This window comes from Podarcis bocagei (genome assembly GCF_964188305.1).
Source record: "Podarcis bocagei genome assembly, chromosome: 5".
Taxonomy (NCBI): Eukaryota; Metazoa; Chordata; class Lepidosauria; order Squamata; family Lacertidae; genus Podarcis; species Podarcis bocagei.
In genome coordinates, this window is record NC_138129.1 from 49,579,539 (window position 1) to 49,594,651 (window position 15,113).

At 45.9% G+C, this 15,113-nt stretch overlaps 1 protein-coding gene across 1 annotated transcript; it reads right to left on the reverse strand.

Moving 5' to 3' along the window:
- Nucleotides 1-5,692: 5,692 nt before the first annotated feature.
- Nucleotides 5,693-15,028, reverse strand: RPL10A (ribosomal protein L10a). The gene is made up of 6 exons (XM_081194238.1): nt 14,951-15,028; nt 10,726-10,797; nt 9,301-9,381; nt 8,744-8,892; nt 7,318-7,490; nt 5,693-5,893 (listed from the first exon to the last, which is right to left on the reverse strand). The coding sequence occupies exons 1-6, from the start codon at nt 14,953-14,955 to the stop codon at nt 5,723-5,725; spliced, it is 651 nt and encodes a 216-aa protein (XP_081050364.1). The 5' UTR covers nt 14,956-15,028; the 3' UTR covers nt 5,693-5,722.
- Nucleotides 15,029-15,113: the final 85 nt, after the last annotated feature.

The following is a 15,113-nucleotide window of genomic DNA, read 5'->3' on the forward strand; positions in this document are numbered from 1 at the left end:
CTTTTTAAGAGAAAAGTTTAAATTATTTTCAGTACAGAATTGCTAAAAACTGAATTGCAAGCATCACATTTTACGTAGCTAGCAAGCTAGTTTTGACCCCGTCAACTCCTGTTTCCTCAGGCAACCAAGTGGCTAAGGGCAGCCTTGCTTTCTTTCTTTTTTTTTTTATAAAAATTTTATTGCATTTTTTCCAGATAAAGATGAACAGTCAAGTATACAAAGAAACAAAGACAACAAAGAAAAGAAAAAAGATGGATCGTCTCAAGGCTTATTTCAGTCTTCTATCAGACTTCCCCACATCTCCCACACAGTGCATTCTTAATAATAAAATTGTCAGCAAATTATTACCTTGTTTCATGTGTTTCTTTTGTACTTTCCAATCATTGCATTTTAAGTTTAAATTACTTATTATCCATTTACTTTGAAAACAGATATAATATCATTTTAAACATTTAAACATTTAATCCTTTCATTGGTATTACCTAATTTCATAAATCATACACTCTCTTGCTGGAGCTAACCTTTCCAAATCCTGCGAATTTTTATAATTCATATAACTTATAAAATTTTTGCAAATAGTCCTTAAATTTTTTCCATTCCTCCTCGATTGTTTCTTCTCCCAAATCTCGGATTCTGGCAGTCATCTCGGCCAATTCCATATAGTCCATCAGTTGCATTTGCCACTCTTCCAGTGTGGGCAAATCTTGAGTCTTCCAATGTTTGGCGATAAGAATTCTTGCTGCTGTAGTTGCATACATAAAGAACGTTCTATCCTTCTTTAACACCTTTTGGCCGACAATGCCCAAGAGGAAGGCCTCCGGTTTCTTAGGAAAGGTGTACTTAAACACCTTTTTAAATTCATTGTAAATCATTTCCCAGAAGGCCTTCACTTTTGGACAAGTCCACCAAAGGTGAAAGAATGTCCCTTCAGCCTCCTTACACTTCCAGCATTTATTGTCAGACAAATGGTATATCTTAGCAAGCTTGACTGGGGTCATGTACCACCTATATATCATTTTCACAATATTTTCTTTCAGGGCATTACATGCCGTGAATTTCATACCGGTGGTCCATAACCTTTCCCAGTCTTCAAACATAATGTTGTACCCAATGTCTTGAGCCCATTTTATCATGGCTGATTTAACTGTCTCATCCTGGGTATTCCATTTAAGCAGCAAGTTATACATTCTTGATAATAACTTAGTCTTTGGTTCTAACAATTCTGTCTCTAGTTTCGATTTTTCCACCTGGAATCCTGTTTTTTTATCCGCCTTGAAAACCTCAAGAATTTGAGCATAGTGAAACCAATCCTGCACCTTATTCTTTAGTTTTTCATAGCTCTGCAACCTCCAATTATCTCCAATTTTTTCAACCATTTCCCAATATTTCAGCCAGCCGGCCTCCATATTGGGTTTTTTCCGGGCCTTAGCCTCCACTGGTGATAGCCACCTCGGGGTCAGGGCAGCCTTGCTTTCTGGCTAATTTCCACCCCTCCACCTCCAGCACTGAACTAATCCACAACATAGCTGCTCTTGCCAACTAACCTCATCCCTCCCCCATCCATTCTCAAAGCAGCTTTGTTGCTTTTGATCAGACTTAAGCTACAGTGATGCCTGTGCATAAGGATAAGCAGAGATTGCTTGACTGGCCAGAAAGGAGCTTCACCGGCTCCTTAATGTCACACACTCAAGACCATGTCAAATCAGATGTGAAGGTGCCCTGCTGAAGAAGCTCAGCAAACAGGGCTGCTGGGTCGCCCTGAAACTTCTGCATCTTACTCCCTTTTATGCCTGCAAAGCAAGCACCCATGGAACATGCGGAGTTTTGACATTACTCAAATAAGAAATAGGATGTTTCTCCAGATTCTGCACCTTCCCTATTGGCACAGCTCCCCAAATTTATTTCTACATGTAGGTACGGCAATAAATATATACCGTATTTTTCGCTCTATAACACGCACCAGACCATAACACGCACGTAGTTTTTAGAGGAGGAAAACAAGGAAAAAAATATTCTAAACGAAATAGTGGATATATGATTTTTGTGGTTCATGCTGTGGCCACAGACATGTGATCTGACAGTGAGTTTGGAGTAGCCCAATGCAAAAATCCTGAGGATCCATGTGGATCCATGCTTTGTAACCACGGAGGAGGGAAGGAAGGGGAACCATGGATCCTCTGCTCACGACTGCAGCAGATCCCCTCTGCCACCCGCAGGCATTCGCTCCATAACACGCACAGACATTTCCCCTTACTTTCTAGGAGGAAAAAAGTGAGTGTTATGGTGCAAAAAATACGGTAATTGAAATGTATACAACTGAGGTTTTCCCTCTCTCGTTAACACTAGACTCGAGGGCATCCAATGAAGCTGAATGTTGGGAGATTCAGAACAGATAAAAGGAAGTGCTTTTCCACACAGTGCATTCTTATGGAACTTGCTCCTGCAGGAGGCAGTAAAGACCAGCAACTTGGATAACTCTTAAGAGGATTAGACAAATTGATGGAGAGGGATATTGCTGGCTGCTAGCCATGGTGGCTATATGCTCTGGCTTCACAGTTGCAGCCATGCTTCTGAATGCCAGTTGTTGAAAACCACAGGAGGGGAGAGGGCTCTTGTGGTTGAATCCTGCTTGTGGTTTTCCCACAGGTACCTGGGTGGCCTCTATGAAAACAGGATGCTGGACTAGGTGCCCTGATCCAGCAGGCTCTTCTTATGTTATTTTTGTTCAGCCATAACAAGACTGCCATACAATTAGGATAAAATTAAGACAAGATGAAACTGAACACCCTAATTACACAACTGAATATGATTTGCATTTTGGGTCAATTTCAAGTACATGGATATGAGCTGCTGTAATTTTTTGTTTCGACATCATTCAATGCAAAAATTGTCATTTGTTGGTGAACTTCCTGGATGCTATTTGCAAACAGATTATTAAATTTCAGCATATTATCCCAAGCTTCTTTCCCAGTTGAAGGATGAATCTGTTCTTGATTTTGTTTCTGTACTGGAAAACAAAACATTATAAATCTTCCATTTCCCATTCTATATGGTGCCAGATTATATGTAATATGACTAATTCTTTAATCCAAAATGAGAAAATAGTATTAACTGAAACCTCAAAAGTGTGTAAGCTTTCCTCATAGGTACCCTATTTAAGGTGATGGGAGAGATTTCCATGCTCTGTTGATACTTAAACTAGGTTGTACTCAGCAACAATTCTAACTGAAGCCATAGATGATAAAACACAGTGTAGGTTTCTGCCAGCCTGCTCTTGAAATCTAATTTGGCAATAGACCTCTTGACTCCATAGACTTTTAAGTTATTGAAAACCCACGATTCGTCTCACTTATTCTTTGATGCAAAGTATCAAATTTAATCATAAGGGATTGCATTTTCAAAAGTAGACCTTGGGTAATCTCCCTTCCGACATAGGCATGAATCTGAACACAAACTACAAAGGTGCATTGAGCTCATATTTCTATCTACAAATTCCAGTCTGAATTCTAAGAAAAACCTGACGGCGTTGTGAAATATATTCACAGTATTTTATAAAAGAAATGACTAAGATTTGATATCGTCAAATCTGTTATTTAAAAGTTATGTAGTTACGATACAATTTTATGAATTTGTAGAACCTGCATTCCCCAAACATCCATCAGATTTTCAGTGTCTTGCTGAGGTCTGCAAAACTCTTTATTTTCACAGTACTGTACCATCTGTTCCATAGCATGGATATAGACACTGTACGTATGTCAGGACTTTGAGCAAATAACCCCAAGCCACATAAAGCAAGGTCCACTTGGCACAGAGGCCAAAAGTACACAATTTTCATGTGTACAAAGAACCCTTGGAGCAGGAAACACCCCCACCCATTTTAGTACGAATTTGAATTTTTGCTGTGACTGCACTGTATTACAAATTTGTGTAAATATCTCCCTAGGCCAGAGTGCTTTCTGATTAGCGTATCTTGCTGGGTCATTGTAACTCTGCAAAGCGGTATTTCTTTGCAGAGATCTTGCCAATTTTAAACCCTAAACTGATTCTGAAGACTCTTTTTTCTTCTACAAAGTAAAAGGTGTTAAGTTGCTCCAAAGCCACAGTGAGTGGCTGCTGGCACACAGCGGGCTGCCCCAAGTGAAAAATGAGGCTGGAACTGTTGCAAAGCCCACTGGTTGCTTCATATTTGAATGTCCTGAATTTGCTTTTTACCTATTTAGAAAGAGTATAAATTTTAATTTTTGTCATTGTAGATTTGCTCATCTTATGACAAGTTAATTAGTTTATTGGACCAGTCAGTATTTTGTAATTTTTGTATCCCCCCGTCCCCGTTTATTACTTTGTTCCGTTCTGAAACTGAAAATACTCAAATGAAGAGGCTAAAAATACTGTAAATAAAATATTCAAAGTTAAAAGAGTAGACCCATTAACAAGTAAGTTTATTTCAATGGGTCTACTCAGAGTATAACTTAGCTGGTTATCACCTACTGTCCAGATCACTAGTATACTATTTCCATTCTATTCTGCACTGGTCAGGCTGCATGTCCTCTTCTGGAAACATTTTAAGGACATTGAGCAATTGGAGTGTGTCCAGATGAAAGCAACCAAGACGATTAGGAATCTGGAAACCAAATTTTAGAAGTTGTAAGTATATCATACTGATCATGGCAAGATGAAACTAAATTTTTCCAAGTACAAGACTAGGTTTTTGCCCTAAAAAATGTCAAAAAAATAGGGGAAGTCTTATACACTGGGCCATCTCCTCCCATTATCTGAGTCCCCCAAAATAGGGGGCATCTTATAGACAGAAAAATATGGTACTCTATGCTCCATAGTGTGGGCAGAAAAGCTCCAGCCCACAAAATTGGGTGCCTTCAGCAGCTCAGGCGAATTTGGCTACTGGGAAGTAACAAACTATAGGACATCCTATCCCCATCTTTCCTCTTCTTGAAAGGAGAACATTCTCCATCCTCTGAAATCCTGGCGCCACTGCAAATCAGTAAATATATTACTGAGCTAGATGGGCTATTCTCTTCTGACTCTGTATAGGGTAGCTTCCTTTCCCATCCTCAGCCTCCCAATGGCACAGAACCTAAATACCTCAAGGACCACCTCCACCCATATAAATCGACCCAGACCATGCATTCATCATACAAGGTCCTTCTTTGTGTGCCTCCTCCACAGTACAGAGGCATGGAGGGTGGCAACCCAAGAATGGGCCTTCTATGCAGCAGCTTCCTGAAACACTATCCCCAGGGAGGTTTGTCTGATGCCTTCATTATGTATCTTTAGGTGCCAGACAAAAATGTTCCTCTTCTCATTCTACAGCCTTTTAAATGTGTTATTTTTTTTTCAGGGGGTGTCCTTATTTTGTTGTTTTAGTTTTAACTATTTGTGCTTTTACATTGCATTTTTATCCTGTGAACCACCCTGAGATCTTGTAAGGGCAGTATATAAATCAAATAGGTAACAATTGCTCTATCTCCAAACCCCTTGGCATTTTTCATGCTGGAAAGGACCTGTGCGCTACCAGTCCTTGGCCTTTTCAAGTGTTCTGTGCATTCCCAACACTGTTAGCATGCAGGAGAATCTGCTTAACAGAAAAAGACAATTCAGGGGAATCTGCTTAAACTGAAAAAGTATTCAGAGATTCCAGGTACTAGGACTTTTATAAAGCCAAAATCCACACATGTTAAGGTAGTCAAAAATATTTATATTTTCATCAGTAAAGGCGCTGGGGTTTCCCCATGGTACTCTTGATGTACAAGGCCCGCACATTCTGCCAATTTTTCTTCAGCAAAGAGACCAAGAAGTTGATGGCCAGATGAATGTTGTAGACTAACTCATCCTCAGTCATCTTCACATGCCCAACAGCCACAGCCAGACAGAGCACCTGAGAGGACACAATAAAGTATTTACTCATTCAGTTGTCTCAATAAGATAAAAGTGGTTAGGGTTTGGGAAAACACAAGCATACAAAAAAATCCATTCAAGTTGTTATCCCAAATGTCACAAGTCTTACAGCAAGGCCTCACCCAAGTGAGCAGAATATGGGGGGGGGGGAGATGGGTCGTCCCAATACAGTGGTACCTTGGTACTAAAATGGCTTGGCTCCCGAACAAATCTGCTCCCAAACCCTGCAAACCCAGAAGTGAGTATTCTGGTTTGCGAATGCTTTTTGGAACCTGAACATCCGACGCAGCTTCCGATTGAATGCAGGAAGCTCGTTCAGCCAATCAGAAGCCGTGCCTTGGTTTTCGAACCACTTCGGGAGTCGAACAGACTCCCGGAATGGGTTAAGTCGAGAACCAAGGTACCACTGTACTTATCCTGTTCTGTTACACAGCAAACTACAATGGCTCACACAGCATGAATTCCTAAATAGTTAGGAATAGTAAACTCCTAAATAGTAAACTCTAGAGCAGTGTTTTTCAACCACTGTTCCGCGGCACACTAGTGTGCCGCGAGATGTTGCCTGGTGTGCCCGTGGGAAAAATTCGAAAGATTTTTTTTTTAAAAAAAGTCAAATTTTCGCCCACTAGGCGGGCGCCGGACTGTGTCCACCCTATTTTCCATCCGTCCTGGGTGGGGATCAGATCGGATGGGATCGGACAGGCGGTCCGCTCTCATCCGATTCCCCATAGAGAGCAGTGGGGCTCTGACATCTCCCTCTCCGCACACAGTGGTGGTGTGCCTCGCGATTTTTTTCATGAAACAAGTGTGCCTTTGCCCAAAAAAGGTTGAAAAACACTGCTCTAGAGAACACTGTGGGCGAGTCACAAAATGGCTGCCACAAGGGCATAACACAACACAAAATGGTTGCTGCATCTAAAAGAGCAGAATAAGTTCAAAAAAATGAAAAAGGCAAAACTACCACCAATCACCTGCCCCACTGAGCAGGAAAAGGAACCTGCATCAGCTACCACTGAATTTGATGACAGAGACAAGTTATTTTTCACCACTTTAAGGAAGGGTGCTATTTTGTGAACTGCTCTGAGATCTTTTGAGAGAAGGGCAGCATATAAATCTAATTAACAACAAGAGAGACTGAGCCAGTGCAATCAGGAACTGAGATGGAAGAAGTCTCCTTCTGTATTGTGGATTTTTGAAGGGATATTAAGAGACTTTTTGTGGGCCTTATAGGAGTACAATAGTACTCTAAATTCAGCCATTCATAAGCCAGATTTGTGTATCTGTAAATAAACCTTACCCAGGGAAATGCAACCAAATTCAGTCAAGTAAAGATGACTATCAAGTTCTTTAGCTTCAGTACTACATCAGAAAATGGAAATACTTGCGCAATTAAAAGAAAATTACCTTTTTCATTTGAAACTTTATTGTGGATTTGACCTCATCAATCTTTGCCACCATGTTCTCATTGTGAGTGAGGAGAGAAGGAAACTTGCCAGCTTTGTTCAGTCCTGGCCCCAGGATTCGAGGAATCTGCTTGATCAGGGACTCAGAGGCCAAGAAAGCATCATACTTCTTGGCTGTAAAAAAACAGAAGGATGAACATCAAGACCATCTGAGGCCCACCTCAAAAGCTTGCGAAGCAGACATCTTCAAAAACCACCAATGAGATACTTTCCTTGTATACACCTACTTTTTAAGGGAAATTCAAACCAGAGGTTAAATAAAACCTGAAATGAAAAGGAGAACTAACCTAACCATATCCAACAGGATCCCAAGAGAAGCAGTTTGGGTTCCATATTCTTTAGGTCATTTTCAATTGTATGACAAAATTTAATTTACAGATCATGAAAACAAAGCCTTCAATCCAAAGGCTTATGTAAGGAGTTTTGTTTGCACAACAAGACTTCTGAGCATTCTTGCTGCACCAGTTAGATAAGATGCTCAGAAAACACAAGTTACCGCAACATAGCAGCCATGTCTGCTCATAATGCTAGCTGCAAACTGTGGTAAGGCAAGTTGGCATGTGTTAGAGCTCTGTGCTGGTGCAGAGCTTGAACTAGCTCAGCTTTGCTCCTCCTTTTCTAGGAAAACAAGGCATAGAGTGGCTGGCTTTAATGTTATGTGGGAGACAGTGATCATGGTTTGTTTCTCCCACTCTTATCAACGTTTCCCCACTTTTGACAGCGAGCACTACCAAACAAAAAAATCCAACATTGCTTGGCAGATTTTTGTTCACACAAGATTTCAGCATCCTCTCCTTACCCAGCACAATTCCAAATTCTGTTCCACAATTCCCCCAACCGCCTGGAGCAGATTACGGAGGTGTGTGGCGGCAGCAGCAGCAACACTGCACAAGTGGAAATTTTTCTGTGTATTGACAGCACTGGATAAAAAAGACACGCCCTCTGATGGTAGCCAGAATATGCAGATAGTTCAGTTGGTTAGAGCACAGCACTGATAGTGCCAAGGTTGAAGGGTTGATCCCCGTAGGGGACAGCTGCATATTCCTGCATTGCAGAGGGTTGGACTAGATGATCCTTGGGGTACCTTTCCAACTCTATGATAGGTGGGGGAAGGTTTCTGCCTACGTGCAATTAAGGCATTTTCTGCTTGAAAGACCAAGGATATCTTAACCCTGCCTTATATTTAGCTACTCCTACATCATAGCTGTCAACTTTTCCCTTTTCTTGCGAGGAATCCTATTCGGAATAAGGGAATTTCTCTTGAAAAAAGGGAAACTTTGACCGTTATGTCCAACATGCTAATTCTTATTTGCTGATGTTGTACAATATCCTTGGTGCTTCAGAAGCCCTTTTCCAATTTTGCTCACCTAGTTTCTTTACAAGCTTCTTGTTCTTATTAAGTTTCTTCAGAGCCTCTATGTCCATGTGAGGGATGTCAACAGCTTTGGCCTCATCACAGTGCTGCTGGTCCCCCAATACACAGATTGAGAATTTAGGCCGTGGGGCAGACTTGAGCCTGGTGGAAGAGGAAAAGGAAGCATCACCGCTAGCCACCTCACAACTGCCAGTGATAGGAAACGCTAAAGGGATGCACTGCACAATGGCTGAAAAGCCTTACCGCAGCCAGCTAGAACATCTTCGCCCAACAGCGTCTAATCTGGCTTCATAAAGTGATCGGTGGGATCAGCAGAAGAGCTTCACCACACCTTCCCTCATGTTTTAAGACCCAGGGTAGGGGTCCGTCCAGCCACACCCACTTTGCAGCAGGGGGATCTGAACTACCCGGGCAATTCAGCATTGCACCCAGCTGCCATGTACTTTTCAGTCAACATGCTGCAGGGTAGGTAGGCTGAATTAAGAGCCTTGAAGTAACAGGGAGAGGGGTGCAGGCTGAAGGCTGGGTGGTACAGGAACAGTGCCAAACCTGACAGTGCCAGAAAAACGCTTGTCCTTTTGTGGGTCATAGTTTTTCAGACTGATCTGCAACTCCACAGTCTCCAAGAACCTAAAGAAACAGGAAAAGAAACCAGTTAGGCAACGGATGAATTAAGCTGTACACCCAAGTACTATTTGAGAAGTGGGTGGGCAAGATACTTATGTTCTCCTAATTTCTGCAGTTCAACCACATGTATCTATCACCAAGAAGCTCCTGTAAAACGATGTCATGTTGATTACTCAATTATTCAGCACTGTTTATTCTTGCTCCTGGATTCACCCAGCAGTACAGATATAGCATCAGGGTATGTTTTTAGCTGCATTTCCCCTGCCAGGGGAAAAAGCAAAGATAGCAATCCTATTCTCTTTTGCCCCCACCCAAGGAATAATCTACTGCTCTTGGAAGGTGCATGAGCCAGGAATCTTTTAAAAACTGTACACTTTAATCAGGCCTGTGAAAAAAATTTTAAAACCATTTTCTAGGCATGCCATTATTGATGTTATTATTGCAACATTTTGTTTCATGTTCTACACTACCTTATGATAGTTCTTATGAAAGTGTAGTTTACAATTATTTACAAAAACAAAACAAACAAAAACTAAGACGGTGCAAACCACAGAAATTTAAAGAGTGGCTGTTCATAGTATGATCCACTGATACGCATGAACACATACAAAATAAACAAATGTTTCTAGTCCTTATAAATTTAACAAATACAACTTCTGTAACTGATTATAGAGTCCCAAGGGATGGATGATCATCCTGTTATGCATCACCAATCCCTCCTTCTCAATTTCTAGGCAAAGTTGCTGCAGTTGTTCCTTGAGGGAGCAGCTTGTGTTGCTTCCCCTAAATTTCAACAGCTACCCAAATGCCCACTCCATGCTATGCAAGTGTCTTCCCCCTTGATTCACAAAGGAAAAGTGGACAACTGATGTGCTTGGACAGCTGCAAGCTTCTATTCACACTGTCAAGAAGACACTGGGAAGCACCTTCCAGTTTTAATGCAAACAAGATTCAACAATGTTGCCAACCGAATGCTAGCAGCTGCAGCGCTGCCCAGCCACATGCTCTTGGGTCATATTTTCACTCCTCAGTTAACAGAAAGGGAATAAAGGACCATTGTACAAGCTATCTGCTAAACGTTGCATTGCCCTCTCTGCCAAAGGCGCAGAAAGCATCCCGCCATATTCCCTAGTTTGGAAACATGGCTAACTTAGGCCCATGAATTTCAATGGGACCCCTCTGTATAACCATACAAGTTGTGGATTTACTGCTGAGAAGAAAGGAGGGGGGCGCGCCAGAATGCAACCTCTGCAACCTAAGTTCTTTTTAAATCTCCACTTTCTTGCAGAAGACAGAAATATTTTTTGATGTGGTGCACAGAACAAGAAGGTGCAGCAAACTTCTTACTTGCGTGTCTTCGCCTGACTCCCTTGAAGGACTTCCTTCACGGCTTCGTAGAGCGTGTCACGGGAGACTTTGCTGCAGAATAAAGAAAAAAAATAACCATGTTGCACATGCTTATTTAGGCTAGGGCAATAGGAAACCTGTGGCCATCTAGATCAGGGGTCGGCAAGGCTTACCAGCCATGGGCCGGATCACTCCTGCAGAGATTGACGGAGATTGGCTGGTGAAACGCCAGAAATCGCGCCTGCACAGAAATGATTACCGGGGCTGCTCGGTCCCTGTGCTGCACCTGTTTAGCACAGTGCGTGGGGGGGCTCACCCAGTGGGTGGCGGCTCGTGGGCCGGTAAAATGGTCATGGGCCACAAGTTGCCAACTCCTGATCTAGATGTTGGACCACAACTCCCATCACCCTGACCGCTGCTCATAGAGGGCAGTTAATTTGAAAACCATTTCCCCCAGCAATTGTGAAATTTGGGGGTGCCCATTCTGGCGTGCTCACTGTTTAATATCAACCTATCTGCAATAATCACTTAGTTCTATTCTAGATTTTGCCACTCATTAGCCTAAGTTGGACACAGGAAATGTTGCCAGAATCATTGAGTCTGGCAAAGCAGAAATTACTTGAAACAAGGTGTTCCCAGTTAATAAACCCATAGACTTAATCACTTGAACCACAAACAGAGGATGGCTAACACATTACGAATAAGAGGACTTGAATACCTAAGTATTCAAAGCTGTGCCAAGACTAAGAACAGACTGCAGTACCTTTACCATTTTCAATTGAGGCATGATCCCCTCCCCCTCCTGGTTGCCATAAAGACAGAAATGGCAAAGTATTTGGAAGTACTGTATAATTTTCTCAACCACTAGGCTGCAGAGTTGGGGTTCATATCAAGCTTTAGGACTGCTTTATACTCAAGAAAGAAAGTGTTACATTTGCCTTTCTGATGTAGCACTTCCTTTAATCTCACATCCCTAACATTTCCTATCAAAAACTGCTGGGCCACATACAGGCCCAGCCTAATCTAGAGCAAGTTTTAAACATGTGAATGGTGGTATGGGTGCATACTACTGTTACTGTAATGCACCAACTGTTCTACCAACAGTTGAAAGGGAAATGAAAAAGAATGCGTAAATCAGTATGCACTCTTGACATAGGTTTGACTTTTACAGTTAATGCTTTAGAACTAATGTGACATTTGGACCTAGCACACGTACTCCCTGGCCAGAAATGGGTGCCAGCAGCAATGACTAAATGCAGAAGGCAACAAGTGACAAAAGCAAGTTATTGGGGGCAGAATATTTTCAGAAAAAGGCAATTTTGTATATTCATGAGTGGATTCATAAATGGCTTCGCAAATTTGTGCATTCCTCCCAGTTGCTAATAATGAAGCCTCTTAAAAAACTAGTTTCATTTGCTAAAATACAATTCAAATAAACCTGCTAAACTAGATCACTCCTGAACTTCACAAGATACACAAATTAGGGTAACCGGCATAAGAAAACCTTTTCCCCCAAAGTCCACACCCTATGTTGTACACGTGCATATCCATGTAGTCTATGCGTTTATGTGCCGTTGGGGTTTATTACAGTGGTGCCTCGCAAGACGAAATTAATTCGTTCCGCAATTCTCTTCGTCTTGCGGGTTTTTCGTCTTGCGATGCACGGTTTCCCATAGGAATGCATTGAAAATCAATTAATGCGTTCCTAGGGAAACCACCTTCAGGCCAGGTCCGGGGACAGTCTGTCCCCGGACCTCTTCTGAAGGCTGGGGGGGGGGACAAGGGCTTTTCTTCCCACCCCCAGCATTTTAAAAAACCCTGGGACAGCGGAGGACTTCTCCGCTGTGCGGGGCGATCTTAAAATGCTGGCGGGCGGCATTTTAAAATCGCTCCGGACAGCGGAGGACTTCTCCGCTGTCCGGGGCGATTTAAAAGCCCCTGGGAAGGCAGGCAGGGGGGACAAAGACTTTCGCCCCCTGCCCGCCTTCAGAAGGTGTCCCTGCCCCCCCGCCCCACTTCGGAACAGCTTTCTGAAGTGGGGCGGCGGGGCCAGGTGTCCCCGCCCCCGCGCCCCACTTCGGAACACCTTTCCAAAGTGGGGCGGCGGGGCCAGGTGTCCCTGCCCCCCCCGCCCCACTTCGGAACAGCTTTCTGAAGTGGGGCGGCGGGGCCAGGTGTCCCCGCCCCCGCGCCCCACTTCGGAACACCTTTCCAAAGTGGGGCGGCGGGGCCAGGTGTCCCTGCCCCCCCGCCCCACTTCGGAACAGCTTTCTGAAGTGGGGCAGCGGGGCCAGGTGTCCCCGCCCCCGCGCCCCACTTCGGAACACCTTTCCGAAGTGGGGCGGCGGGGCCAGGTGGGGCAGCAGGGCGCCCAGGCCTCGCAGATCTCTCCCCCAGCAGCGGCAGCGTTGCCGCTGCTGGCGGAGACTTGCCGGCATGCCGAAGCCTGCGCGCAGCGCGCCCAGGCCTCGCAGATCTCTCCCCCAGCAGCGGCAGCGTTGCCGCTGCTGGCGGAGACTTGCCGGCATGCCCAGGCTTCGCAGATCTCTCCCCCAGCAGCGGCAGCGTTGCCGCTGCTGGCGGAGACTTGCCGGCATGCCCAGGCTTCGCAGATCTCTCCCCCAGCAGCGGCAGCGTTGCCGCTGCTGGCGGAGACTTGCCGGCATGCCGAAGCCTGCGCGCAGCGCGCCCAGGCCTCGCAGATCTCTCCCCCAGCAGCGGCAGCGTTGCCGCTGCTGGCGGAGACTTGCCGGCATGCCCAGGCTTCGCAGATCTCTCCCCCAGCAGCGGCAGCGTTGCCGCTGCTGGCGGAGACTTGCCGGCATGCCGAAGCCTGCGCGCAGCGCGCCCAGGCCTCGCAGATCTCTCCCCCAGCAGCGGCAGCGTTGCCGCTGCTGGCGGAGACTTGCCGGCATGCCCAGGCTTCGCAGATCTCTCCCCCAGCAGCGGCAGCGTTGCCGCTGCTGGCGGAGACTTGCCGGCATGCCGAAGCCTGCGCGCAGCGCGCCCAGGCCTCCCAGATCTCTCCCCCAGCAGCGGCAGCGTTGCCGCTGCTGGCGGAGACTTGCCGGCATGCCCAGGCTTCGCAGATCTCTCCCCCAGCAGCGGCAGCGTTGCCGCTGCTGGCGGAGACTTGCCGGCATGCAGAAGCCTGCGCGCAGCGCGCCCAGGCTTCGCAGATCTCTCCCCCAGCAGCGGCAGCGTTGCCGCTGCTGGTGGAGACTTGCCGGCATGCCGAAGCCTGCGCGCAGCGCGCCCAGGCTTCGCGGATCTCTCTGCCAGCAGCGGCAGCTCTGCCGCTGCTGGCGGAGACTTGCCGGCATGCTGAAGCCTGCGCGCAGCGCGCCCAGGCTTCGCGGATCTCTCCTGCCTTCAAAAGCCGTCCGGGATAGCAGGAAGCGCTTCCCTGCTATGCCGGACTGCTTTTAAAATGCTGGCGCTGGGGAGCAAAGCCTTTTGGCCCCCGCCAGCCTTCCTGGACCTCTTCTGAAGGCCGGAGGGGGGGGGGAAAGGCTTTGCTCCCCACCGCTAGCATTTAAAAGAGGTCCCCGGAGATTTCCCTATGGGCTTTCGTCTTGCGAAGCAAGCCCATAGGGGAATTCGTCTTGCGAGGCAAATCGCGGACGAAAAAACCTTTCGTCTAGCGAGTTTTTTGTCTTGCGAGGCATTCGTCTTGCGGGGCACTACTGTATTCCCCTTCTCCTAAGTGAATGTGAACATGTGAAACCACATGTGTCCCATATTACAACACACGCTGGTATTACAATGTGTGTGTCTATACACACTCCGCACCCCTTATCCAGGGTTTGGGGAATAAAAGTTAGCGCATCGGACTCAGGCCTTTTTCAGGGACTCTGGCAGGAAGGGCTCTCTTTCCAACATCGAGGCCCTGGAAGGGAAGCCGGCCCTACAACCCTCAGGGCATTTCAGAGGTCGAGACTCCCTGTGTTGCCTGGATCTGACAGCCTGTAGGAGTAGCTACGGGCTCTAAAAACAACCCTTCTAACTTTCTGACAGGAGCCGGAACGGTGCCACGTCGAAGGCAGCCATGAATCCCTGCGAGCCTCTCCTACGCGAACGCCTCTCGTGCCAGAGCCCATCCTCCTCGATATTCGCCCCACTGAAGCACCTTCCACCTCCGCCTCATGGCGGCCCTTCGAACACAGCCCTGAAATCGCGGATGGCGACGGATAACCCAAAGGCCCGAAACAGCACCCAGACTCACCTCATCTTGCCGTCTCGCTCGTAGAGGGAAAGGACACGCCTCCTTCCGTTTCCGCCAGAACTAGCCCAGGAAGTCTCGCGAGACGCGCGCCTGGTTTAACCGCGTGACTTCGCCAGCCGCGGCCATTTGGGGACGGCGGGGAGTGGAGTTTCTGTACGGAACA